This window comes from Ambystoma mexicanum, chromosome 8 (genome assembly GCF_040938575.1).
Source record: "Ambystoma mexicanum isolate Mex_15411 chromosome 8, UKY_AmexF1_1, whole genome shotgun sequence".
In the NCBI taxonomy this organism is placed as follows: Eukaryota; Metazoa; Chordata; class Amphibia; order Caudata; family Ambystomatidae; genus Ambystoma; species Ambystoma mexicanum.
The window spans coordinates 138742016-138768741 of NC_090929.1; the positions used below are offsets into that span (position 1 = coordinate 138742016).

At 44.1% G+C, this 26726-nt stretch overlaps 1 protein-coding gene across 4 annotated transcripts in view; it reads right to left on the bottom strand.

The window, feature by feature from the left end:
- The window catches only part of GARNL3 (GTPase activating Rap/RanGAP domain like 3), a 1295083-nt gene that overhangs the window by 542667 nt on the left and 725690 nt on the right, over positions 1–26726 (bottom strand). For all 4 annotated transcript variants that reach the window (XM_069609500.1, XM_069609499.1, XM_069609501.1 and 1 more), the window contains one exon: positions 783–857. In XM_069609500.1, the coding sequence (XP_069465601.1) occupies positions 783–857 (75 nt within the window). The remainder of the gene's footprint in view (positions 1–782; positions 858–26726) is intronic.

A 26726-nucleotide genomic window follows, 5' to 3' on the forward strand; every position in this document is an offset into this window, starting at 1 on the left:
GCATCAAATAGCATTGTGCCTAAGTACACTAAATTACTCTGAATCCAAGCAGACTTCCAAGGCCAAATGATAATATGTTATTGCATAGCACATACGCTTAAGCTCTTTTAAAAGAACATATTTGCATACAATATCACCCAACCTGTGTTGGTACTCATTTATCGACTTAAGAAAGATTAAAGGCTTTTTGAAAAAGAAAAGAAAATTGAAAAAAAATATATATTTTTCAAATTTCTTTTTTCCAAACTGGCCCAGGCATGGCCAGAAACCGGCCTCCAATCCCCAGGGACGATTTCGGATCGGCCACGGGCCGAAAGGCTGAGAGGCCAATCCAACCCTGGGGATTCATGGGAATGGGGAGGATGGTAACAACGGTCCCGTTAATAACGGGATTGTTGCTATCATCCTGTACTGCTACCGGGTGCCGCTCTGCACGTCTGGTCTGACCAGGCATACAGAGCGGCCCTGCGAGCAGAACTCGTAATGTGGCGGTAGAGTGATAACGGGACCGGCAGCACCGGCGCCGTTATCACTCTACCGTCAGGGTCGTAATGAGGCCCATAGTCATTGTGGACACCTCCTCCATTCATCTATTAGGTCGTTGTTGGACTTATAGCTAAATCGCCTAAACATTTGGAGATAAATTGAATAATTATACACTGACTCGGTCCCATTGCACACAACCGCATGCATCACAATATGAGGTTAGCACAATGGATAAGGAGACTACTAATGATTGTTTGTAAATAGAGAATATGAAATATTTGTCATTTCTGCAGTACCTCGTCCGAAGATCCATTTTCCACACGGAATCTTCCTGCTCTTTGGATGGCTCCATCTGCGTCACTTGAAATAAGCTGGAACCGAAATAAAGCAAGAATGTTATGAATACCCATTGTTAACAACTATAATGCATGCATGTTTTATGCTTCTCACATTTTTTCCATCCAAAAATGTAATAGCTAAGGAAAAAAGAAAACATTTCATCTAGGATTAGAGGGGAAAACAGAAGTCAGCATTCTTATGGGTCTTCATTTAATAGACTCAGATTTTGCTGGTCGTTCAGATCTCGCAAAGTATATTATTTTGTTCTCCTTTGCAAGGGATAGAGAAGTCGGAATGAAGTAGAACCAAATGTTGATATTCCTAATCCATATTCAAGTTTGGGGGAATTCCTCCATTGTTTCTACTAGATACCATTTAATTTGATAAAGTGCCCAAAGTCACAAAAAGCTATCAAGGCGCACCATTTTGACCTTTTATGGCCCGACCACAGTCTTAACTCAATATGGACTTGGCAAAAGCTGATAGGAAGCCAAGGAATCTACTGGCCCCCACTCACCCACTGAAACAAATAGGTTTTCAAGATCTTCCCAATCTGCAGGGGGTCTACTGTGAGCTGTAAATTAGTAGGGACAGCAACAAGAGCGCTTCCCTGACACGCAACGTTCCCCCACTTTAAACCGAAGGGTGTTATTTTCCAACATGAAAACGTTGTTGCAAGTTCTCGAAAGTCGATTGTCTAATCTGGTGTGGCCAAACTAATCATTCTCTAAATGCGATGACGTTTCATAGATGAGTTAAGAGGTTTTAAGGGAAAACATGTTTCCATTACCTGTGCAATGTATCATGTGTCCTTAGCTAGGGTGTCGCTATATGTCAATAAAGAATTAGATAGATAAAAGGTTAGGTGGATAGCTAGATACGTCTCCTTACATGATCTAGATAGATGGAGAGATAGTTGGATACATAGATGAGTCTCCTTTCATGAACTAGATATATGGAAAGCTAGATGAATAGGTAGAGGAGTCTCTTTTGATGAACTGAAACAATGGAAAGACATATAGATAGGTAGATAAGTATCTGTTCATGAACCAGATGGAACGATAGATGGATAAGTAGATACGTTTCTTTTCATGAACTAGATAGATGGAAAGACATACAGATAGGTAGATGTCTCTATTCATGTACTAGATAGATGGAAAGGTAGATGAATATGTAGATGAGTCTTTTCATGAACTATATAGATGAACTAGATAGATGGAATGGTAGATGAATGTGCAGATGAGTTTCTTTTAATGAACTAGGTAGATGCAAAGAAAGATTCATGGATAGGTAGATGAGTCTCTTTTCATGAACTAGATGGAAAGCTAGATGGATAGGTAGATGTGTCCATTTTCATGAACTAGATAGATGGAAAGACAGATATATGGATAGGTAGATGAGTCTCTTTTCATGAAATATAGGTGGAAAGACAGATGGATAGGTATATACATGTCTCTTTTCATGAACTAGATCGATGGAAAGACATGTAGATAAGTCTCTTTTCATAAACTAGATAGATGGAAATTTAGATGAATAGGTAGATTGGTGTCTTTCCATGAACTAGATAGATGGAAATACAGACATGTGGATAGGTAGAAAAGTCTCTTTTCATGAACTAGATAGATGGAAAGCTAGATAAATAGGTAGATGAGTCTCTTTTCATGAACTAGATAGATGGAATACTACAAGAATAGGTAGATGTGTCTCTTTTTCATGAACTAGATAGATGGAAAGACCTAGATATGTAGATACGTCTCTTTTCATGAACTAGATAGAGGGAAAGGTAGATGAGTCTCTTTCCATGAACTAGATAGATGGAAAGCTAGATGCATAGGTAGATGAGTCTCTTTTCTTGAACTAGATAGATGGAAAACAAGATGAATAGGTAAATGAGTCTCTTTTCATGAACTAGACAGATGGAAAGACAGACATATGATAGGTAGATACGTCTCTTTTAATGAACTAGATAGAGGGAAAGGTAGATGAGTCTCTTTTCATGAACTGGATAGTTGGAGTGATAGGTGGCTAGCAAGATAGATCACTTATGTTTTTACTGCATCTTCACAACCTTAGAAATAAATCAATGAGACCTACATCCACTATCCATCTGTCTATATTGTTCAGAGTGTTTGAAACACCTGATCTACATGTATTAACCAGGTGCAATTAAGCAGAAGCCATCAGAGGATGTAAGGGAGATACCATGGTTTACATTCTAGAAGCATTTACACGAGGACAGGAGCTCAGATGTGTGCTCCAACTTGGCAATGTTTCAGAAGCATTGTCAAATGTCTTATGTTCATTAAGCTTGCTGGGTTACCAAGCTTCACATTAACAATTGCACAGAACAAAACTCATTTGAAAACTGTCGTTTGAACAGTGGTCAGTCACTTTGAAATCATCCTATCAGAGGCAGCTTTAAACACAACCCACTATGTAATAGCCATCAGTTTCAAAATTTCTCCCGGCCACCAGCCCTTCGTTCCCACGCCCTCTTCCCCCAGCTGAAGCAGGGAACCGGGGTCTGATCTATGATTTTTGTTGTCATGCAAAACCAATTTCTTGTTAAACCTATTAAAATTGCATCCTTGTCCTCTGGGAGATACCACACAGGGTAGAGGTGGTAAGAACAGTATTGCCACTTGGCTATAGAGTATTGTAAAAACATGCTACACGAGACTTCCCAGAAAGCCACACAGCATCGCCAACCCCATAAAACAGGGCGGTGAGAATTCTGCCAAGGCCTAGGGCAGAGGCCACGTCACACCTGGCCTGATGACTCTACCTTGGCCACTGGTAAATCAGAGAATTGTGTTTGAATAGCACTGCAACACAGGACAAGCTAATTGGGTCCAGGGTCCTAAATGTCTATAGCAAAGCCGCACATACTGTAGTCCTGGGACTTAAAGTCTTCACTCGACAGGAAACTGTCTCCAGCACCTTTCAGTGAAGTGGGCCATGCAGGAAAGACTCTTCCTGTGCTTGGACTGAATCTCTGGAACAAGCTATACTTCACACAGAGATCTGCAGAAGAGCAACAGAAATTTAGGAGAACAGCTAAAAAGCCAAACTCTTTAAATGAGCTTTAAATGTATGGATTCTATGAGGCCTACAGATCTATCTCAAATTAATATCCGTGTAACTAGCTACCCACTTGCATCTTATGCATATCTCATTAGGTACTAATTCTTGATTCTTGTTGTACTGTTTCACCGATAGTGGAAATGTGATCCACCCAATGCAATGGGTTATTTCTGATGCTCTCCATATTTACTCCTTTGCCCGTACCCTCATTTTGTCCCGTTTAACTATTCTCCAGGGACGTGTGGAATCAGACAAGTACTGCATCTGTTAATCACCAATAAATAAATAACTACCGAAATAAATCAGCGCCAGGAAATTACATGATCTTTAACCGCTCCCCCTTCACCAGGTGGCATACCCCGAAATGGCATCACATAGCCTTCCTCCATCACTTCACAAGAGGGGACTTCACACAAACGTACACCATCATACATTTCCATCCAGGAATTGGTTAGAAAATGTGCCACAAAATGTGTAAAACGAATGACTTCCAAATGAAAGAGAAAAGATTCTAATACTGGTGGAAAGGTTGCAACCCTGGCTGTTCTTTAAGTGCCATTTCTGCATCTGTTGTGGTAAGGCAGAATCCCTGCCCGGTTCTTGGAGAAGGAAGTTTGTACGCAGGATCTGGGTCCTCATTTCGCATGGCCACCATTTTGCACGCGTTCATCCTGTGGCATCCTGGCTCCTTCTGTGGCATCCGCCTCTCCGGTTCGCCCCTGATTTCCCACATGTTGTTGCAATTTTTGCCCCTAATTACCACTTTTCCCCTTTTTAGTTCCAATTGTCATCATCTCCAGTATTAAAACATTCAATAACAAGTCCCCCTGATGTGTAATACTTTAAACCTCGTATACCACATTATCTGAGTTGTATGATATTTGTGCACTCCTTCGTACCATCAATGGTGCTTTGAGTTTTCTTAAACAAGTGGAACCACATTTCAAGTCTTAATATGAAAAATCTCTTTGTTTCCAGAAGGGAACCAAATCAAATGCATGCTGCCCAATATCACCAAAGGTGGTGCAAGACTTGAATACAGAAGTTGGTGAAATGGCCTTTTAAATTGTCAGATGTTGTTTTTGTCTCTACCAGACGATCTAATTAAAAATGCATTCAAGACATGACGGACACTCTCAGAAATAAACCCAACCTAACTTCTAAACTCAACCCGATTTCTCCCTTTCTGGAGATCCCACCCTCTCCTCCTACCCATCGCAGATCCTCCACTACCCCAGAACCCCTCCTGTTGCCCCTTGGCTGCGTCACCTATGACAGCACTCTGTTGCTTCAGGCCTAATTAGTCCAATACGTACATACATGCATACAAACATACATACGTTTCTTTGGTTTAGACAACACATTACTCATACAGCTTTCCAGGTGTTTAGAAGAAAGCTTTGCGAATGATGAGACCAATCACAAGGAGGCCACAGATTAACTACTTCTGGAGACAGACTATTCGGTCACAAAGCCATTACCAGTAGCATCTCCGACCTACTCAATGCTTAATCTTTTCTTTCCAGGGACATGTCAAGAGTAAGTCAGATTTCCTAATGCTAACCTCTCTGTGAACCAGCCCCATCGGGTTGTGCTTTACCAACACTGCGGAGGCCTTATTCCGCTTTTCCTCCTTACCTTTACCCCAAGAGCAGAAGAGGAAATGATTCTGCTGAGTCAACAGCACAGGGCATCTTCAGATTCCTTGTATTGCCCAGTTTACAATCCTGAGCTACGTCAATAAGATGTCGTAGGAAGCGAGAACCCATCATTGGGCACTAGAGCCTGTTCAATTGATGGGCGATTATATGAAACAAGGAGCTCTGATCCTTCATATGCATTTGTATTTAAATGTATCTACAATTCCAATCAACATTCATCACTATTAGAGGAGCCATCACCAAATTCTTGGATATTGGGAGTGAGATAAAGGAATTATAGAAAACAAGTAGGTTCATAAAATCCATGGCCTTCAAAATCATTCAAGTATTGCAAGTATATTTCCCTTAAGTTTTAAATAAGTAGAAATGGAGAAATAGTGCTCTATTAAATACCCTATTAAATGCAACATGGACATCTTTCCATTAAGACTTTGAGAACAATAATTGTGTACTGCCCCACAAAGCCTCAAGTTAGGAAATCTCCAGTGGATTAATGTGTTTTTCGGAAATAGGCCTCCTTGTATGTCCGAGAAGATAAGTGGTTCGGAAGGAGAAAGTAAGCAAGCGTTATTGAAATGATGTACCAAGTGCCAAAGGGTATAGAGTGCAGATCAGCAAGACATTACACACCGTAAAATATTTCCAAACTGCCAACAGGGTTCATTTTGTCATTCTTGATGTCAGGTTCGGTTTGGCAAAGGAACATTGACAACTGTATCCAGATAGAAACAGACAACCTTGTACACATGGCCACCGTGTGTTCAAAGTGTAAGTCTCCTTTCACTCTTGCACTTTGATAAGATGGTGGCCCTCCTGTGTCCTATTTTCTTTTTAATGGAAGAGCTCATGGACAGGGGAGAGGCAGAAGACATTAGTTCAGGAGCACAAGAAGAAGATGGTCGAGCCATAGGGATTTAAGAGAAGACACTGTGGTCTAGCAGAGGAGGATAGGATGGAAGTCCCGGAGCCAAAGAAAATTACAACAAGAGATGTAGGGGCTTGAACAGAGAAAGAGAAGACTTGTCATATCAAGGGACCTTTGGCGAGGTGAAATTCTAGGGCCAATCAGGGGGCGGAGATAAGGAAGTGGCCAGATTCCCAGAAAAGACACTGACTGGTCAATTGACCCATCATGATGCAAAGAATTATGAACTTATTCTAGCAGTCTTTGCCCATATTTTTAGTATGCTGGTTGGCTGAGATTCAGGTAGAAATCTATTCCTAGTACTAAAAGGGCAAGAAGATTTTAAGAAATAGTTTAAATGTGTGTGCTTTTTCTATTTACACTTTTGCATAGTTACAGGGGATGAAGCCATCTGCTCATCAGTTTGCAAGAAGCAGCCACTAAGCAACATCTATCATTCAATGGCCCCAAAAAACCTATGATTGTGGAAGAACAATTCCACGGAGGGGGTCATATAGTGAAAGGTGAAGATTTTGAGCATCCTGTCTTAATTTGTGCAAGTAGCTTTTCCAGTCTCATAGCTGCCTTTCCACATTGGCCCGTAGAGTTTTACATTTTTGGTTATGAAAAAGCAAAACAAGAAGTACCAAATTGCAAATAAAAAAAAAACAATGACCTACTTATGTATGACATGTAAGAAATTGAGATGTTTGTTAAGTCTTAGGGTGGTGGTTGCCTATAAAGTAGAAAGACTAATTGTTTGTGGGTCTTAAGCCTCCACGTTGTACTCCATAAGGAAACTACTACTTTTCAGCAATAACATAGCTGCAGGAAGTGCCATGAAACTTATATTTAAAAAAGCGGTTTACTGAGTCCGCTGATAAACCCCAGTTGTTTCCTCCACTTCCCTGCACTGACCGCAAAGGCGGCTTTCTCCTCCTGGCTGTCAATTAGCAGGCGCCGCTCATGTTAGAAACTCAGAGCATGGCCAGCGGAGGGACCAATAGTGGCATACCACTGCATACTATTTATTCCCGCTCCCCAATAGATGCCTGGACTCTTCCTCAATTTGCCAAACACGCTGAAGTTTCTTTTTAGTTTAATGCATTCCTATTGGAGATTCAAATAATAATTAATAAGAGCTATATATGTCAAATAATTAAATAAATACAAAATTAAGACCATTTAAAGCGTCCATCAAACGAATCCTTGTTAAAAGCAGTGACATAATCAATTTACCTATTTACAGTGTAGGGAAAACATGTAAATAACTAATGACTAACAATGTTTTACATTCATACCGGGTTGTAATCATTGTATTTATCTAACGTATATTGGAAAATATAGATCATTATCTACCATTTCATTACTTGATATATTGAATATAGCCATGCAATAAATGTCAAGGAAACAATACAAACATACATAAGATAGACAGATATGAAAAGGAGAGTGGATAATAGCATCTGACATAGTTCTACGTTGAAAGAACAAAAAGATAAAAAAATCGAGGCTGAAAACACCGACTTTTTTGTTGTTGAATTTCCCAAAAAATTGTGGGCACATTTTTTGCAGTTTAATGCAGGTGGAGATCCTCTGCAGCCCTCCTCTAATCCCCCCTCCATTAATGTATTCCCTAAACCAGCCCCTCCATCTATTTATGTCTATAGAATGTTCAACATTTTGGGGCATTAACAATGGTTTATGATTCTAAAGGTAATGTGGAGGATATTAAAGCTTGATATTTAAGGGGTACTCAAACTGTTTGCGTGTCAAGTTGCAGCACAGGGCCCAGTATGTAAGAAGCACATTTAAGTATAATATATACATACTTGTAAAATCTCACCTTTATGGTCATTAATTATGGAAGGGGAAGAAATGAACGGCACGAAACAGTAGGGGGAATGGACAATCAGAGCCATCGCGCCTGATATTGGTAGGTTGACATAAGTTATATGTTGCAAGGGAAGATTTCTAAGAACGTGGTGCCTCCCATGTGAATTGTTCTAGATTAACCACAAAACAGTCAGGTGTGTTGTATATGATTACGTGCAAATGGACTGAAATTGGATCTAGGCGTCTAGATCGCTCACAAAAGAGCTACATCGCAGAGGGCTCCCTACAAAAGGCCATCTTCTCACCTCTGTTGGGTCAGGGGGTGGCCCTCTATATCTCATGTTACCACGTCGAAGCCCCCTCTAATCCTGCTACCCCCTCACAACACTTCCCCTTGCCCCATCTGCCCTTACACTGCACAATTCCGTATTCCGCTAAGCGGAAGCACGTCACTCTGTTACGCGTCAGCCTTTTATCAGCACTCTTGTGCATGTTGCACAACCCCCTACCAGTCTATAGACACATTCATTAAAAACAAGGTATCTTAACAATAAAAAGAGACTTTGAAACACATGCCCTGGCTATGTGAGATGATAAAGGTATACTTAGGTCAGGACTCACCACTGATTCAAATATACTCAACCATGGCCTACACACTTATTTAAAAATATGTGCTTTAGGCTAGGACATTACAAGGTTTGCTTATTCAAAACCAAATAAAATAGGGCTCTGTAAGGTTTCTGTCAATGAAAACATAAGAGTTGTACAGCAGAGTAATCCCAGGATTGTATACAGTAACTGATAAGGCATGTATTGAAGCAGTTTTACTAGAAGCCGTCAGGTGGCTGTTCACTGAAATGGGCTTGGAATACATTCTTGTAGATGCTTCAATGAGGTAAATGGAACTGAAACTAACAGCTGAATTTAAAGGTTTGTGTTATTAAACTTCTGGAAACCCGACAGCATCCCCTATTAGTAAGCCTATGCCTTTCCCAAGTCACTCGGAACTTTCCGGAAACGACTTCCTACTGAAAACAACAGGTTTCCTGAAGAAGCAACAATTGTGAATAAGGTATGAGTTGTGGTTTTAGTGTCCTAATTGCAGGCTTTGGATCCAGGTGACCTAGTTTCTATACCAGCTTCAGTACTTGAAAAACATTTTTTTTTATTCTGGACAAAATCACTTTTTCCCTCCTTATGTGCACTGTGGATACAGTAAAACATGATGGTAACTAATTTACCACCATTTGACCATATCGCCAAATATCAATTTTGGTGGTAACATGGAAGAAAACCCACTCGGCACTTGACTTGGTGTTTTTCCTCAAAGAACAATTGAGGAATTATCGCTGGCAGATACACCATTAGCGGTAATTCCCACACACCCCAAGTGAGTCCAATAGGAATCCATAATGGCAGAAATGTACTGACAAAATGAGTAGTGGTATCAATAAATGAGTCTGCAGGAATGAGTGTGGTTAATTCCACCAAACGCATAACGAGGGCCTGTGTACACTGTCATAGTATTTTAGCATTATGGTCCTTAATTTTCTACAAATAGTGAAAGAAAATCAAAAGAAGAAGAGGAAAAAGGAAGACGAGAAGAAGAAACAAAATAAAAGGCAGGGGAACTTTACATGTACAACTCATTGAAAATATCCCAAATGTCAGAGTATTTATCTACTTTTTTCATCACCCGATAAGTTAGTCTTTCTCTACATGGAATAATCGACAGGTCATTTACGTAAGGTCTAATGTCACTCTTCCAGCATTTCAAAATCAGCCTTTTGGCCACCAATTGTGCTGTATACGCCGAGAAGAGTAGGAAAACACACATTGGAAGACCTACCAGAAACAACCCCAGCACACATAACAAAGGATTACGGGGAAGCGAGAGACCCAACACAAGGTCCATACGCTGCAAGACATCTTCCCAAAAATATTACATTTTTTAACAGGACTAAAACATATGTAAAACCATTCCGACATCCGACATCCGACTTACAATTCCAACATGTATCATCTTGAGCAAGTTTCCAATATTTCATTCTCGAAGGGGTCCAATAAGTGCAATGCAAAATCTGCTGTTGAGTAAGCCTTTGATCTATATCCACACTAAACTTATAAGGCCCAGTACAGATGTGGTTCCATTCACCATCTGAAATCTCTATACCCAAGTCTGAACTCTATACTGCCCTACCATGATCAGAAGCTGTATTAGTACCTATCGAAGCAAGAAGTTTGTACAGAAATGTGGCTGAAAGAGGCGTAGTCCTCAACAAATGTAATACAGATGGGACATCATGCAAAGAGGCGTACAAGGGCAAAAACAGAGGGCCTCATTACAGGTCGGGCGGTCCGGAAATAACAGTGGCGGTAAACCCGCCGCCACTGTTAATTCTGGACCGCCCGATCCCGACTCCTGCAGGCAAGAGGTGATGTTCCTGCCAGGTCTGACCTGGCGGGTTTAACACCGCCCGCCTGCAGGCGGACGTGGAAACACCAGCACCATCACGAGATGGTGCCGGTGTTTCCACTTCCCCATTCCCATTGAGTCCTATGGGACTCAATGGGAATGGGGATTTACAAATTCCGCCTCTGGAATTCCTGTGACACCAGGGTCGTAATGCCCTGGTATTTCCGGGAGTCACGGAGGCGGAATGGTAATACAAGTCCGGCGGTAACCAGGCAATTTTACCGCCTCGGTTACCATCGGACTCGTAATGAGGCCCAGAGTCTCAAAAACCTCACAAAGCACACGATATCTGCGATCCTCTGATGGACACAACTTATATTTTAACCTCAGGAACTGGAAACTGAGCATTGAACCTACATCATGGACTTGTCCCAATTTGCAAATACCTGCAGATTGCCAAGAGGACCGGGAAAGGGTACGGTTATCAATCCGAATAGCCGGGTTTTTCCAAAGAGAAGAATCCGAGCACAAGAGATATTTCACGCCAGAACTCTCCAATCCTTAAAAACATGTTGAACAAATGGTGGTGGCTGATCAACAGTCAATTTTGTATCCATACTAAGAAGGCCATCCAAGGGAACATGGTGAACGCAAGCTTTCTCAATAGTAGCCCAATTTGGCAAACTAGCAGCGTCTTCCCTTAACCAAAAATGTAGGGTGCGCAAAGTAAAGACTCTTATGATATAAAGCGACATTGGAGAAACCAAAGCAACCGAAGCGTACAGGTTTCATGAGGACATCCTAACAGATCCTTGATTTCTCACCATCGCCCCATAAGAAATTGCAGAAAACTCTATATTATGAAGCAACTCGCCCGTCAAAGGAAGAGGGAGCATACTGAATATATAAAGCAGCATAGGAAACATGGCCATCTTAACTACATTCACTTTCTCCCATGTCAGATTCATTCTCCTCCACTTTAAACATAGTACAGCTATCTCTGCGAGCTTGGATCGGACGTTTGAGGCTAATGAGGTACTAACCTGCCTGGAAACGTGTATACCCAAGTACTTGAACATGAGGTCGAGATTGGAAAGACCAACGTTTTTAAAACGTTGATTTTATAATCTGATACTCGGCCAAATTAATGCAAAGTCAAAGGTAATTCCCTAAACAAAGGTCCAGGATCAGAAAGTAAAACCAGGAGGTCATCTGCATATAGGAGCACTTTAGAGATGCAGTTACCCGTCAAAATACACTTAATATCCGCATTCTCTCTGACAGAGATAACCAAGGGTTCTATAAAGAGAAACAGCACTCAGCAGCTAAACACATTTGTATGACTATATTGGGATGCTGTGTCCTCTGTTACGTTCTATTTATATGTGTTAGCTTAAAATATGTTGATAAAGATAGATTTTCCTTTGCTAATAGAAATGCTAATGTATGCATTTACTTATGCTCGTTAATTTCAATGCACTGCCACACATCTCAGGAGGCTTTGTCATGCCCTTTTGGTCCTTTTCTTTAATCCCTCACTGTTACACTGATGCACCCAGATGTGGTTTCCATGGGCGCACCATAAGGTTGACTTGAATACTGTGCATGCCTTCTCCTAAGCATGCACAACATCTCTAATATCTAGCCTTGTGCTTGGTCGACCTGACCACTGTACATTCTTTCTCCTAGGCATGCAGAACATCCCTAATATCTAGCCTTCTGCTTGTCTGACCTGACTACTGCGCATGTCTTCTCCTAGGCATGAACCAAATCTCTAATATCGAGCCTTGACCTTGCTCAACTTGACTACTGCGCATGCCTTCTCCTAGGCATGAACCAAATCTCTAATATCCAGCCTTGTTGTCTCGGGGAGATAGCTCAGGGGCAACACGCTCGCCTTGGCAGCAAGACGATGCAGAGGAACACAGGTTTGATCCCCGGGTCCGCGCTTAGAAAGCTCTGGGTATTAAGCATGTTATAAATAACATATCATATCATGTCATGTCCTTGGTCATCTTGACTACTGCGCATGGCTTCTCCTAGGCATGGACCAAATCTCTAATATCCAGCCTTGACCTTGGTCGACTTGACTACTGCGCATGCCTTCTCCTAGGCATGCACCAAATCTCTAATATCCAGCCTTGACCTTGACTACTGCGCATGCCTTCTCCTAGGCATGCACCACATCTCTAATATCCAGCCTTGACCTTGACTACTGCGCATGCCTTCTCCTAGGCATGCACCAAATCTCTAATATCTAGCCTTGACCTTGACTACTGCGCATGCCTTCTCCTAGGCATGCACCAAATCTCTAATATCCAGCCTTGACCTTGACTACTGTGCATGCCTTCTCCTAGGCTTGCACACAAACTCGAATATTTAACCTTGTACTAGGTCGACTTCACTACTGTGAAAACCTTCTCCTAGGACTCCTCCTCAACCTTTTTGTCCTCTTAATAAAATCCTCAATTTTGCAACTCATGCACTCTACAGCCTCAATTGCTTCTCTCTCACCTCTCTTCACCGCCTTCACGCTGGCTGCCTGTTCATGCCTAACAAGTCCCTCTTCCAATTCCCACTCTTGGTAATTCAAGCAATCCCTGTCCAAGAGGTTCCTTGCTTCTATCATGTCCTGCAACTCCTCCACCCGTAACCTTAAATCGAATAACATTAAATATCTCCCGTTCTCCTGACAAGCCTGTCCACTGTTCCACTTCTGTTCCTTCGCCTACTGATACCCTTTTACTCCATCTCTCTACCCCAGCAGTTGTAAAGACTACAAACAGCCAAGCCTTCCAAACTCTGACCAGGAAATCGTATTGCTTGTCCCTGAAAGATGAATTCTTGAAATTCACGTATTAAGAAATAACAGACCCTTTTACTCGATACCCTTGCGTATACCAACAACATCAAAGGAATATGGGGCGACGTGTGGGGTGTGTGCCCACCATAGAGAGCAAATGCCTCCTATCAGGACCTCCTTCACCACTGCCTTTTTTACTTGTTGCAGTAAATTGGAATAGATGTATCTATTATTATCGGGTTTAAAAAATTTCAACTTTTGCTAAATGGAACTTTATATTGCTGAATAAATCCAAAAATGATAGTAAAACGAACACACAATAACAATGTATATTTGTTATTTAAAAAGGATGACGACAATTATGACAAAGTGGCATGTTCTTCCTTCTCCCACAATATCCCAAAGTGGTGTTGAAGGTACTCTGATGTCCCTTCCCTCAAAATACCCCAATATGTTGTATTTCCCTGTTTTCCACCACCCATTGTCCCACCACGCCTGCTACTCCTGAAGCTCACTGCACGGCTCTCCATACAGTGTCCCGGTCCAACTGATAGTGTGCCAGACTCCAGTCCATGTCTTCTGGCTCGCCGAATATGCAACGCGCTTGTTGATGATTCTGCCTTGTCCTGTCGGGGCTTGGGAATACTTGCTCATACCATTCTCAACTTTTCAAAGATCCTTTTTGGGCATTTTACTTGTATTACTTGTACGTGTAATATGTTATGTTCCTCCATTTCATAGACTTTTTGCCTCATTATGACCTTGCCGGTCCGGAAACAAGGGTGCCGGTAAGCTCACTGGCACTGCTGTTTCCGTACCGGTATATTACAGGTCTGCCTGCCAGAGCCGCCATGCCCGACAGGTCAGACCAGCCGGGCAGAGCAGCCACGGTAGGCAGACCGGTCACGGAAGCACCGGCACCGTTAAAAACAGTGCCGGTGCTTCCATGCCCATGGGGACTTACACTTTACCGCCGCCTGACTTTCCGGGCGCCGGGGGTTGTAATCTCCCGGTGGCACAGGGAAGTAAGGCGCTGGTAAATATTTACAGGTTACCGCTTTTATTGTTTTGTTGTGATTTTCCTTCAGCTTGAAACTCTGTGGGCAAGTTTACTGCTTCAAATTTGTTTCACGTACAATTTACCTTTTTAATTCATTTCAGGACATTCTCAAATGTAATCACACAATATACCCATCCATAGGGTGTTTAATGTTGTATGTGTTCCCAGTGACAAGTAAAGGGATGTCTTCCCTGGCTCACTTAAGGATACCCTTCACAAGAAGCTAGATTGTCCCCTGCAGTAAGTGCGATATGTAATAACACACCATCCCATGATGTATTGTTCTGCTATGTTCAGCTGTGCTCTACTGTGATATTCTATGCCAGGGCTCTGCAACCTATGGCTTGCCAGATGTTCTGGACTAGAAATGCCATAATCCCTCCCCATTGAATATGCTAGCTGGGACTGAGGGAAGTTGTAGTCCAAAACATCTGGAGAGGCAAAGGTTGCAGAGCACTGTTCTCTGTTATTGTATGTTGATTTGTTATGTTATGTTATGTTTTATTAAGTTATGTCGCACTATGATATGCTGGGCTATATTATGCAGTCGTAGGCTATGCCGTATGATGTCATGTTAAGGCACAATGCTATGGTCTGCTATGCAGTCTAGCTGTGATTTGCAGATGCATCTAACTTCTATTGTTTCTATTGCAAGGGGTGTATTGCCTCTTTGTCGAAAAATTGCCCTTCCTATATAAAGGGGGGATTCACAAGAGCAGACATTTTATAGGAAAGTGGGAGGGATATGAAAGTCAGGCTTGACATATGTTGAACACAATGTTTCATTTATACTGCTCCTTCCGTTTCTCACTTTCCCCCAGAAGCTCACTGTTGCCAGAGCTCTGGTCCTCTCTAGGCTGGAATATTGCAACAGCATCTTTCTAAATTTTCCTGCCTCTACTCGTCGACCTTTACAACTTATCCAGAACAGGACTGCGAGACTTGTCCTCTTGCTCAGGGATCGTATTTCTCCAACTCTCAAATCTCTTCACTGGCTCCCCGTGGCTGCAAGGATCAACTTCAAGACCCTCTGCATTGTCCACAAGGCTTTCTTGGGCCTGGGACTGCTCTACCACCAACTTTCTATTCGAAAACATCTTCCTTCTCGAGTTCTCCTCTCATCTACCTCCAACTCTCTGAGGCTCAGAAGTTTCTCCGAGCTGGGGGCAGATCTATCTCCTCAGCTGGGGCCTCCCTCTGGAACAACCTCCCTGCATCTCTCAAACCTGAGCAGAACCACCTCCGGTTCTGGAAGCAACCCAAGACCTTTCTTTAAGCTTCCGATTTCTCTCATCCTCTCTCCTGCTGATGCACCTGACTGCTCTGCGCACTGGTCACCCTCTGAACTCGGGCCCAGGCTTCTGCATGTCCAGTTGCCCTTGCACTGCCTCCAGACTATGCAGCACTTAAGGGTCTATATCTACAACCCTACAGTCCCTTCTCTCTGCACTTATGAGCCACACGATGGCTGGACTTGTGAGTAAACTGCACTTCCCCCTTCCCCTCACCCCTGGCACTTCTCCCCTTCCCTCTTCCCCACACTTGCACAATCTGAATGACACAAGGCCTTGTAAAATCATTATTTTGTCCTCCCTTGTTTCCCCCTCCTTGTCTTGTCACGCCTAGAACCACTTGTGTACATGCACATTATAAATGCCACATCATATCATATCATATCATATCACCTGCATGTTTACTTATAGTAAAATATTGTGTTGCATATGTATTGCTTTGCCTATCCTAGACCATCTGAGTGCATACCTGTACAATGTTACTCATTTTTAATTACTCGTTCTGTGTAAAGCAATATTTTAGGTATATCATAGTAGACTGCATTCTGAAATCCCTTATTGAAATCGCTTCACCACATTATCCACTGAAAGGCAATTGGACAGTCCCAGGGCACGTCCTTGAAACCCTTTTGTTTATACAAAGGACGTCCCAAGTCATTTTCCTTCTCCAAAGTATCTGTATAAATGTCAGTAAAAGTAAAGGAACAAATGATGTGACGGCTGGAAGGCAGAGAATCATTCTTATACTCTGCCATATCCGTCATTCTTCAGCTGCCAAGCAATTCCAGAAAGGGGGAAGACCATATGCAAATCCAGCTTAGTCCCACCCCAAAAGGGCAGTCTAGGTAAAAATGAATTCTAAACCTTCCAACCATCACCTCTTTTGCTATGCTTAGCCACCTCGAGCGGCACGCGTATGACCAGATGTGGGTCCCATGCCTGCTGGGAATAGAGATCCAAACTACACCTCACTGCTGACACCCAATGAGTCTGAATCATGTCCGGGGTTGCTTGTGGTCTCATGCAGAAGGAATGTGACCCAGCAGTTCTGGGCGGATGGTCCCTTTTGGGGAGGGATCAGTCCTGATTTGCATATGGTCTGAAGAACAATCGTCTGGAGGGTTGCACAGAGTTATGCCAGAAGGTACATTTAATTCTGAAACTTTCAGCAATCACCTCTTTTGTTTTGCTTGGTAAAAGTAGTGGCACACTTTTGCCCCCATTTTTATCGATTCACAGGATTTTCCTCAATTTGCCAAGCAGAATTGGGGAGCGGGACCGACTTAGCATGCCCTGATGTTTCCACTCCACCTGACACATGTGTCTGCATTACCGCCAGCATGTGTTTTCATTCTGCCGGTAATGCAGTGGATTCCTGTGGAATCTGCTGGATATCTCTACCTGGTTAAGTACATGCTGACTCATTAAGAATCCTTTGCAAAGGCCTCCCGCCATCTTTCATTTGCAGTGGAAACCAGCTCAGTGGAAAAGGGAAGAGTACAGGCAATTTTTGCCAATGTTTTATTCTTTACTTTTCGGAATGTTAAAAAATTGCAGGCAGGGGTGCCCTTCTGCATTTAAATGCACCTGGGAAGTGATTCCCTCGATGTAGTTTAAGTTTCATATGAACATGGGCACCAGCGTCATACATTTAGGTGAACAGGTTCCAGACCACTGGTCTCTTTCTTCTCTTGGCATTACTGGCCCGGCTCTGAATTGGCTTTGTTCTTATCTCACTGATCGTACTTTCACTGTCGCTTGATCGGTTATACTTACCTCTCCTGTTCCCCTTCTTCATGGGGTTCCTCGAGGCTCAGTCCTTGGACCTCTTCTTTTCTCTCTTTACACTGCCCCACTTACACAGGTTATCAAATCCTTTGCTCTCACCTATCACTGGCATGCAGAATATACTCCGACCTACCTCTCCTTCTCTGCTTACATCCACAGTAACATCTCTATCTCTTTCCGATCCCGATCTTTCCTTTTCCTCCTATATTGCTTCCACTGCCCACTTTTGCCATTACCAGCTCTTTTAATTTTTTCAAAATGTGCCCTCTGCTAACATTCTATGCCATTAAACTTCTAATTGCATCCCTTGTTCTTTCTTGGCTCCACTACTGCTCTGCCCTTCTTATTAGTCTCCCTGCCTAAAGTCTTGCTCCCTCGCACTCTATCTATAACTCTGCTCTCTGCACTCTCTTTCATCTTCCACCTTGAGCTTCTGTCTCCAATGCTTTGCTCTCTATTCCCTGGCAACTGTTTGAGTCCCGGCTTCTTGATCATTGACTCTCTATTGCAGGGGTCTCCAAACGGTCGATTGTGGGTGACCAGTAGCTCATTCATGCCTTTTCAGTAGCTCGCAGGCTAAACAGACAGAAAAGAACCGCTTTCTGGTACAAGGAAATGCTTTGGCCAATCACAGAGCAGCATATTTCAATACCACCTAGAAGGAATGCTGTGATTGGCCAGAGCACGTTCCTTGCTAAAAGCTGCACACCCATTGGCCCATAGTTTACCACTGTGCGTGCACCCGGTTAGCAGGCTTTTCCTCTTAAAAGCCAGTGTTGGCATAGCTCTCAACTCACCCGCTTTTGGCGGGTGTCACCCGCCTTGCAAAGGGCTGACTCACCCGCCAAGCCTCCTGCACGCCCATTCATTCCAATGGGCGTCTCACCCGCCAAAAACAAAATCGGGTGATTTCACCCGCCTTTGCAACACACATGGTTGAGAGCTATGTGTTGGGGGCCCCTCCGGTAGAGCTGTGCTGTGAGAAATGTGTCCCTGAAACATCGAAGACGCTGGAAGAGGGGGCTGAGGCATCCAGATTTAGCAGGTATGTTTTTGGGAGGGTCGAGGGTCAGGAGAAGTGGTTTGCTGCTGCTCATGTTGAAATGACCCCAGGATGAAGCAGAGACATTAAGTATGATGGCTAACTGTCTCAGTGTTGTCTTGAGCTCGTTTTAATTCAGAGAAGCCACATTATAAACGCTGGGGCTTCAGCGAGTAAGCCCTGGTCATTTCTTAAGTGTGCCAGGCTGAAATGATGGCCGTGTGAAGGACTGTCATACGGACATCGTTTTCAGCCTGGCACACTGGGCAAATGAGCAGGTCTGGCTCGCTGGAGACCCGCCGTTTATGTGCTTGGTTGTTTTGCGGGTGACAGGTGGGGGAGTCAAGAGAGAGTGGTTGCTAGTTAGAACCACTCTTTCTGCATTCCATTTCACTGCAACCACCTAATTCCATATAGGCTCCTTTTATATCCTTCCAGGACGCTGCCCTCGTTCTTTTCTGTACTTACATTCCCGGCTTGGTGATTCACAGCCCCGTACTCTGGAGTGGCCCCACACCGCCGCATGTCGAGTCATACAAAATGAACACCTATAGATAAATAAAATGAATAAACCACCACCACACATGGGCAGGTGTTGAATAAAAAGCTCTGCGGCTGGTGTCCAAGTCAATCCCCCCCTGCCCCTCAATGCCTGCCTGTGCGCTTTAGCCCCAGGGCTGTTTGGTGACCAGTTTGCCTCACCTTGGGGTGGCTTCCAATGTGTGCGCGTGTTGATGTGATGGCTTGTGCCTTTTAGCCAGAGCACAGCCAGCTCTTAACCAGATGCTTCCCCTCGCCTCATGTTTTTATAGCGCCTTGATGCAAACAGTGCTGTACTTGCTCCCTTTTGACCTCGGGAGGATGAAGGCTAAAGCTGGCCATGCCATTGTGATTCAAAACTGCCCTAGCAGGCTCAACGGAGATATCTGCCGCAAGCGCTTCCCTGACAGAACTGCCTTATTTCACCTGTGTCCTGTACAGTAAGCTATGTCCCCGAGAATTCCTTCCCAGCGAATGTGGCAAGCGGGTGCATGACTCGTGACACAGCGCACATAAATAATTTGCCTACGCTGACCCAGAGTCTGAATTCCCTATTTCAAATGACTGCCCTTATGTTTATAGTGCCTTAATGCTGGATTCCAACTGCTGCTAAGCGCCATGTTATAATGGTCGGGACTCTACCCTCCCCAACCTACACACGCAGAAAGACCACCCCCGCAAATGGTGCAGTAATAACACCCGTTTGACCTCGGGAGGATGAAGGCTCAAGCCGGCCATGACATTGTGATTCCATACTGTGCGAGCCGGCTCAACAGGCCAGTTCAGCATGCTCTCCATGCACTGTGCGAGCAGGCTCAGCAGGGCAGTTCAGCATGCTCTCCATGCACTGTGGGAGCCGGCTCAACAGGGCAGTTCAGCACGCTTTCCATGCACTGTGGGAGCCGGCTTAGCAGGGCAGTTCAGCACGCTTTCCATGCACTGTGCGAGCAGGCTTAGCAGGGCAGTTCAGAACACTTTCCATGCACTGTGGGAGCCAGCTTGGCAGGGCAGTTCAGAATGCTCTCCATGCACTGTGCGAGCAGGCTCAGCAGGGCAGTTCAGCATGCTTTCCATGCACTGTGCGAGCCGGTTTAGCAGGGCAATTCAGCACGCTTTCCATACACTGTGCGAGCAGACTCAGCAGGGCAGTTCAGCACGCTTTCCATGCACTGTGCGAGCAGGCTCAGCAGGGCAGTTCAGCATGCTTTCCATGCACTGTGCGAGCAAGCTCAGCAGGGCAGTTCAGCACGCTTTCCATGCACTGTCCGAGCCGGCTCAGCAGGGCAATTCAGCACGCTTTCCATACACTGTGCGAGCAGACTCAGCAGGGCAGTTCAGCACGCTTTCCATGCACTGTCCGAGCAGGCTCAGCAGGGCAGTTCAGCATGCTTTCCATGCACTCTGCGAGCAGGCTCAACAGGGCAGTTCAGCACGCTTTCCATGCACTCTGCGAGCAGGCTCAGCAGGGCAGTTCAGCATGATTTCCATGCACTGTGCAAGCAGGCTCAACAGGGGAGTTCAGCACGCTTCTATGCACTGTGCGAGCAGGCTCAGCAGGGCAGTTCAGCATGCTTTCAATGCACTGTGCGAGCAGGCTCAGCAGGGCGGTTCAGCACGCTTCCATGCACTGTGCGAGCAGGCTCAGCAGGGCAGATCAGCACGCTTTCCATGCACTCTGTGAGCAGGCTCAACAGGGCGGTTCAGCACGCTTTCCATCCACTCTGCGAGAAGGCTCAGCAGGGCAGTTCAGCATGCTTTCCATGCACTGTGCGAGCAGGCTCAGCAGGGCAGTTCAGCACGCTTTCCATGCACTGTGCGAGCAGGCTCAACAGGGGAGTTCAGCATGCTTCTATGCACTGTGCGAGCAGGCTCAGCAGGGCAGTTCAGCATGCTTTCCATGCACTGTGCGAGCAGGCTCAGCAGGGCAGCACTGTGCGAGCAGGCTCAGCAGGGCAGTTCAGCACGCTTTCCATGCCTACCACATGCTGGGAATAACAAATAAATAAAAAGACTTGTCTATTGGAGGTGTAAGCAGCCGCTCGACCTAGAAGTTAATTTGTTTATTTCATGTGGCCCTGCTTACACTTGAAATAGAAGAGAAGTGTGAAAGGAATGTTACAAGAAATCTGTATACTTTTTGGCAAAGGTATGTTTTTCCAACCCTTTCAAAAGTTATCCTCCATGTGCAGCTCAAAGATAAGTCTACAGTAGGAATGGGTTTTTGGCTTCCGCAGGTCTTCTTAATTGTATTCCATGGGACAGAGAGGAAAGCAACCACATCCTCTGGTGGGTTGCATTTTCTCACAGAGCTCGTAGTACTTTTCTTGAAAAATGGTAACACTTGAGGTCACCCACACGTATGAAGTGAACCATGCCCCAGTTTTTCTGACATGATATAACCATATGCATACATAATACCTTCACGGTTACTCATCTGCTCGCCACAAAGTGCCTTCCCTATCAGCATCGAAACACCATGCGCCTCATCACGAAATGCGGTGGTAACAGTATTACCGCTGCATTTAAGGGCTGGCCCTATCACAAGTTGGGCGCTGAATGGGCTGTTTTACCTCCAGCCTTTCTCTGTAGGTGAAAATCCCCTGTTTTCGGGTGTATTACCGTCGGCTGTATTAGCCCGCATAATTAGCGCTGAAAATGCCCCATTGAATCCAATGGACCCATTGGGAAATGGGGATTTGCCGTTAACACCCAACCCGTGATCCGGCAGTAACACTGCCAGACTGGTTGGTGCTAGGGCTATTACAGTCGGGCGGTATTACAGCCGGGATACAGCCCAACTTGTGATGAGGCCCCAAGTCTTAACCCCAGAAAGGGAGAGGGGATCTCAAATGCCGGCTGCAATGGAGCACTGAGGGGTACATAATGCTCACGCCAATCCCACTCCCCACGCAAAACCCAAATATTGTTCTCCATCTGATTTACTAGTGGGGACAACCTGCACCTGCCCGCTTGCCACCCTGTTCTCCAGCAGCAGACCGGTAGCAAAAGAAACACTGGGCTTATAAGAATGACTGGTAAGCTTTTAGGCAGCAAAGCTAAATGCTTTGGCTGTTTTCTGTAAAAAGATGGCAAGACACGCTCAAGCTACAGCAAAGCACACAGAAGCAAATAAACCGCCCAAATAAATATGTGTACACATTCTGATGCCTATGGACATCCCCACCCCCGATATCGCCCGCTAGTAGCACTCAACTATTGGCCCTCAACTACAAGTAGCTCCAGCTAGCATAAAGGTTGGAGATGCCTGCTCTATTGTATTCAAATGTACCCATGGTTTGGCGTCCGCCATCTTTCCTCGTTGGTTTTCTTCTACTCCCCTGCCCAGACCTTGCGGTCGCAATTCCTCTTTCTCCTATCTGTCCCCAAACCTCCATGCACATCCTCACTTTGCGCCCATGCATACGTATATGCGCACATTTTTTGAAATAGCAATTTGAAATTGAATGTATTTCTGCTGTCCATTACACCTGGGGTCTCATTGATGAACATCTCCAGCTGTGCAAATGCATTGGCTCCAGTGTCATCGTAATGCAAACGCATTTGCACTCCATGAATTTGCACACAGGCATGTACGGTAAGGTAGGACACGCCGTAAAGGTTTTTTGGACAACAACAAAATACACTTAAAGCTTCATAACAGAAGTTACACTGGAAGCACCAACTGACCACATCTTCAACTCTCTGGATTTCCATCATTTCAATATTTCTGAAATGTCCGTAAAGATATAGGAGGTATTTGGATGGGGAATTTCACATGTGCAGATTTCCCCAGCACATGATGTGATATGATAGTTGATTTATATAGCGCCTATACACAATGTGTTTAAAAGCTCTTCAATGCAAGAGCGGGAAAAGGGAAAATACAATGACATTATTACAGGCCATGAACAGTAAGGATGTGAAATTAACTATCATACTCGGCCTGACGACATTTAGATAGTGTAAGAGCTAAGACATAGATAAGGTAGGGGGGGGAGAGTGGGCAGGAAATGGAGACAGACAGGAGACTACCGTACTAGGCCTGACGACATTTCTGGTAGAGCAGGAGAACAACAAAAGGTGAGGGAGAGGGTTGCAGAAAGGGAGGGAAGGAACAAAACAATCGACTATCGTACTAGGCCTGACGACATTTCCGATAGTGCTGGAGAGGGGGGGAGACAGATGAAGTTGCTATTATACTAGGTCCAGGGACAATTTTGATAGAAAAAGTGCATAGAAGAAAGTAAGAGGGGAGGGGGGAGATAGGAAAAAAGGGAGAAAGGGAGAGGTGGAGAGAACAGAGAGTAAGCAGTCAAAAAGAATGGAGAAGCAAGAGGGGAGAGCGAATACAATTGCAGAAGTAACCCTTTAGCCATCATCTGTTGGGAGAAGGTGACTTTTGCAAGATGTGGGGGGAGGGGAGGAGAGAATTAAGACCACTGATGGATGTTTTCTATTTTTCACACCCTACTGGGTGGTGATTTGCTGGGGTCCACGCACATTGTACATGCTCCCATAGGGGTGCAGACCAGTGGTGGCATATCCATATTAGGCAATATCGCTGTGCCCTTACTCATCTCATGGAAGGCATGAGGGCCCTGCTGAGCACAGGAGGCTGTTAAGACACGCAGCTGCAGTGAGTGATTCTGAGCCTGAGTGCTCTGCTCTGCAACATATGGACTGTCATACAGCTAGACCCAGACCTGTGCATTCCCCTTTACTCCCACCTGTGGCAGGGCACAACGGTTGCTCTGCCTCACATGGTACTGCCTGACTGAGCCTATCTGCTAACACATGTTGGTGCTGGGTTGAACAGTCCAATGGAGGTCCTGGTGGGACCAAGACTTCACAGTCCCGCGAAGAGCACGAGGACGAGCGCATCCACGGACCTGTGACGCCATCTCACTCGAGGCCATGGGGACTCGTAAGGTGAGGCAGCACCAGATGGTGGGAAGAAGCACAGCCGCTCTCCCAGCTTCCTGTTTCCTGAGTGTATGACCTCAAGGCCATACCAGTGCTGCTGCATGGATTGGGACAGGGTTGTTAAGGTAAGTGAGTGGTCGCTGTGCTTTTCTACGTGACTGAAACTGTATGTATGAGTGTGTGGGAGTGAATGTGTGCACCTGTGAGGAAGGCTGGTGACTGGCTGGTGGCTGGTGACTGGTGACTGGGTGCCCGCGTGCACATTTGTAGATGAATGAGCACGCTGCTTGGCCTTTTGTGGGGAGGACACTTGACATTTCTGGTGAAATAAGATTTTGTCTGGCAAGGGGCAGTTTGACTCTGGCATTCTCTCGCTTTCTTTGTGTGAGAAAATGGCATTGGAATTTCTTAGAGTCAAGGTAAAAAAAACAGACAGTGTCGAAACTCAACTGGGAATTTTCTAAAGGCAGTGTGAAGCATCAGAACATGGTTACCCGCAAACCTGGTAGGTTTTTACCTATGTGGCTGTTCTAGCACAAGCCTGTATACATGTTACAGAATTCAAAAGTATTGTACCTACAAAAGCAAGGTTACCTAAAAGGGCAAAAGAACATATCCCATATACAGTATTATCTCTGTATACAAGGAATGTTACACAGTCAGTACCAAACAGGCGCTACGGATCCAAAGCAGAGTGCACCTTCTTGCACTGGTTTGCAGGTAGAGAGGTACCCACTCCCTCAACAAAGGATAAAACAAGACACATGGACAATGAAGAGAGCGTGGAGAAAGAGTGAACAGAAAAGGAGACTTACAAGCAGCATGCACCAGAAGGAGGCCACAGTCATTTTTGCAATTGAGAGCTATCATAGTTGGGCTGAACTCTGATAATGAGCGTAATGTATTTTTCAGCTGATTTAAAAGTGGCGCGATAATGCGACGCGCGCTAGAATGTAAATTAGATCTTGAGAAGCATGTTGCTTTTCTCCAGACTTTTTAAATACCCACCACGTTCAAAATAAAGATAATGACGAATAAGTACAAATAACCCAGTAAAACCCAAAGGCTACAGTGAAGTAGAGGATCAAGCCAGGGCTCACCTGCAACATTAATATAGGCTTTCCTAAACAAAAACAGGTACCAACCAAATGAGCAAGCGACTAATTCAGCACAAGGTCCAAAACAGTTTTCCAATCATGGGCCAATAAACGCTAATAACGAATAAAGGCTAACTTAGCAAACTTTCTCAACACCAGCATACCTGGAAATAAAGCAATGATGCCACACTCAAGCTAGTGGGATGCTAGTATAATAGGCACTATCTATGCCTGTGTTCATCTGTGCAAACAAGCATGATCATATGACCTATATAATATCTAACTTTACAGAAGAGATAAAACTATTACTGGGATCATAGATCACGGGTAAAAACACTAAATAAAATAGTGGCAGAGGTTTTGGTGAAGAAAATGCTGTGCAGTGCGATACAGAGACTATGACCAAATGAATCACTGTCGCAACATGCAAGGTGTCAAATCAAACAGCTCAAAGATGGCAGATTCATTGCATGCAATAGGCATGATCCACCATCTCTTGCTACAGGAGCAGCATGTAAAGACATCAAAGATGGCGGAACACAGCACTAGCGCTTACTTCTCCCTACACATAGAAAACCAGGGGCCACATTACAGGAACATTGCACAGTGCAAGTGAAATTGACACAGACGCGCCCTCAGAGCAGAATTCGGATACCTGCATGCTTCACTAACACGTTCAGAGTATATTAATGCATGCTTTTTTGATCCTGATTTCATAGATAAATACTCGGAAATATCAAGCAACTTGATACAGATGAAACTTCGTCTATTAAAGGTCACCACTGCATGTTAGTAAGTGGGATCTAAACCAAGACATTCCTAGGATGCAACCAGATTCAAGTTAATATACTTTAGAGCACAATTTAGGAATAAGAATGTATTACTGACAAACGCAGTGCATGTAATCGCTTTATTTATTTATTTATTTGTGTATTGGTTATTGTTATTGGTTATTGGTTATTATTATTATTATTATTATTATTATTATTATTATTATTATTATTATTATTATTAGTCTGTGTGATTTAGTTTTACATGAACACTTTTCACCTAACTATATCCTCACATAAGTCAGTATCAAAAAAATGTAAAACAGTTTAATATATTATAAATGTACTCTTATACAATATACACTTCACAATAAAACATAGTTCACAACTTTTGGAAATGTTACATAATCATGATGTTAAAAACAGAACTACTATAAAACTTCATACGACTAAAAACAATCTGTTAAATCAAAAGCAGTTAAAAAGCTGAGCATTGCCAATACGTTGTCTGTGTGTGCGGCACTACCAATAACGGCCCACCAGTTTTATGCACTGTCGGTACGATATTGAAGTAAAATAAACACGTAAAGTGCACGCGTCTAAAATGGCAGAGCGTAGGACAAAAGATCACCAGATTTTGGAGCGATTCTGTAGTCGATGGCAATTCACAAACTCGACACAAACG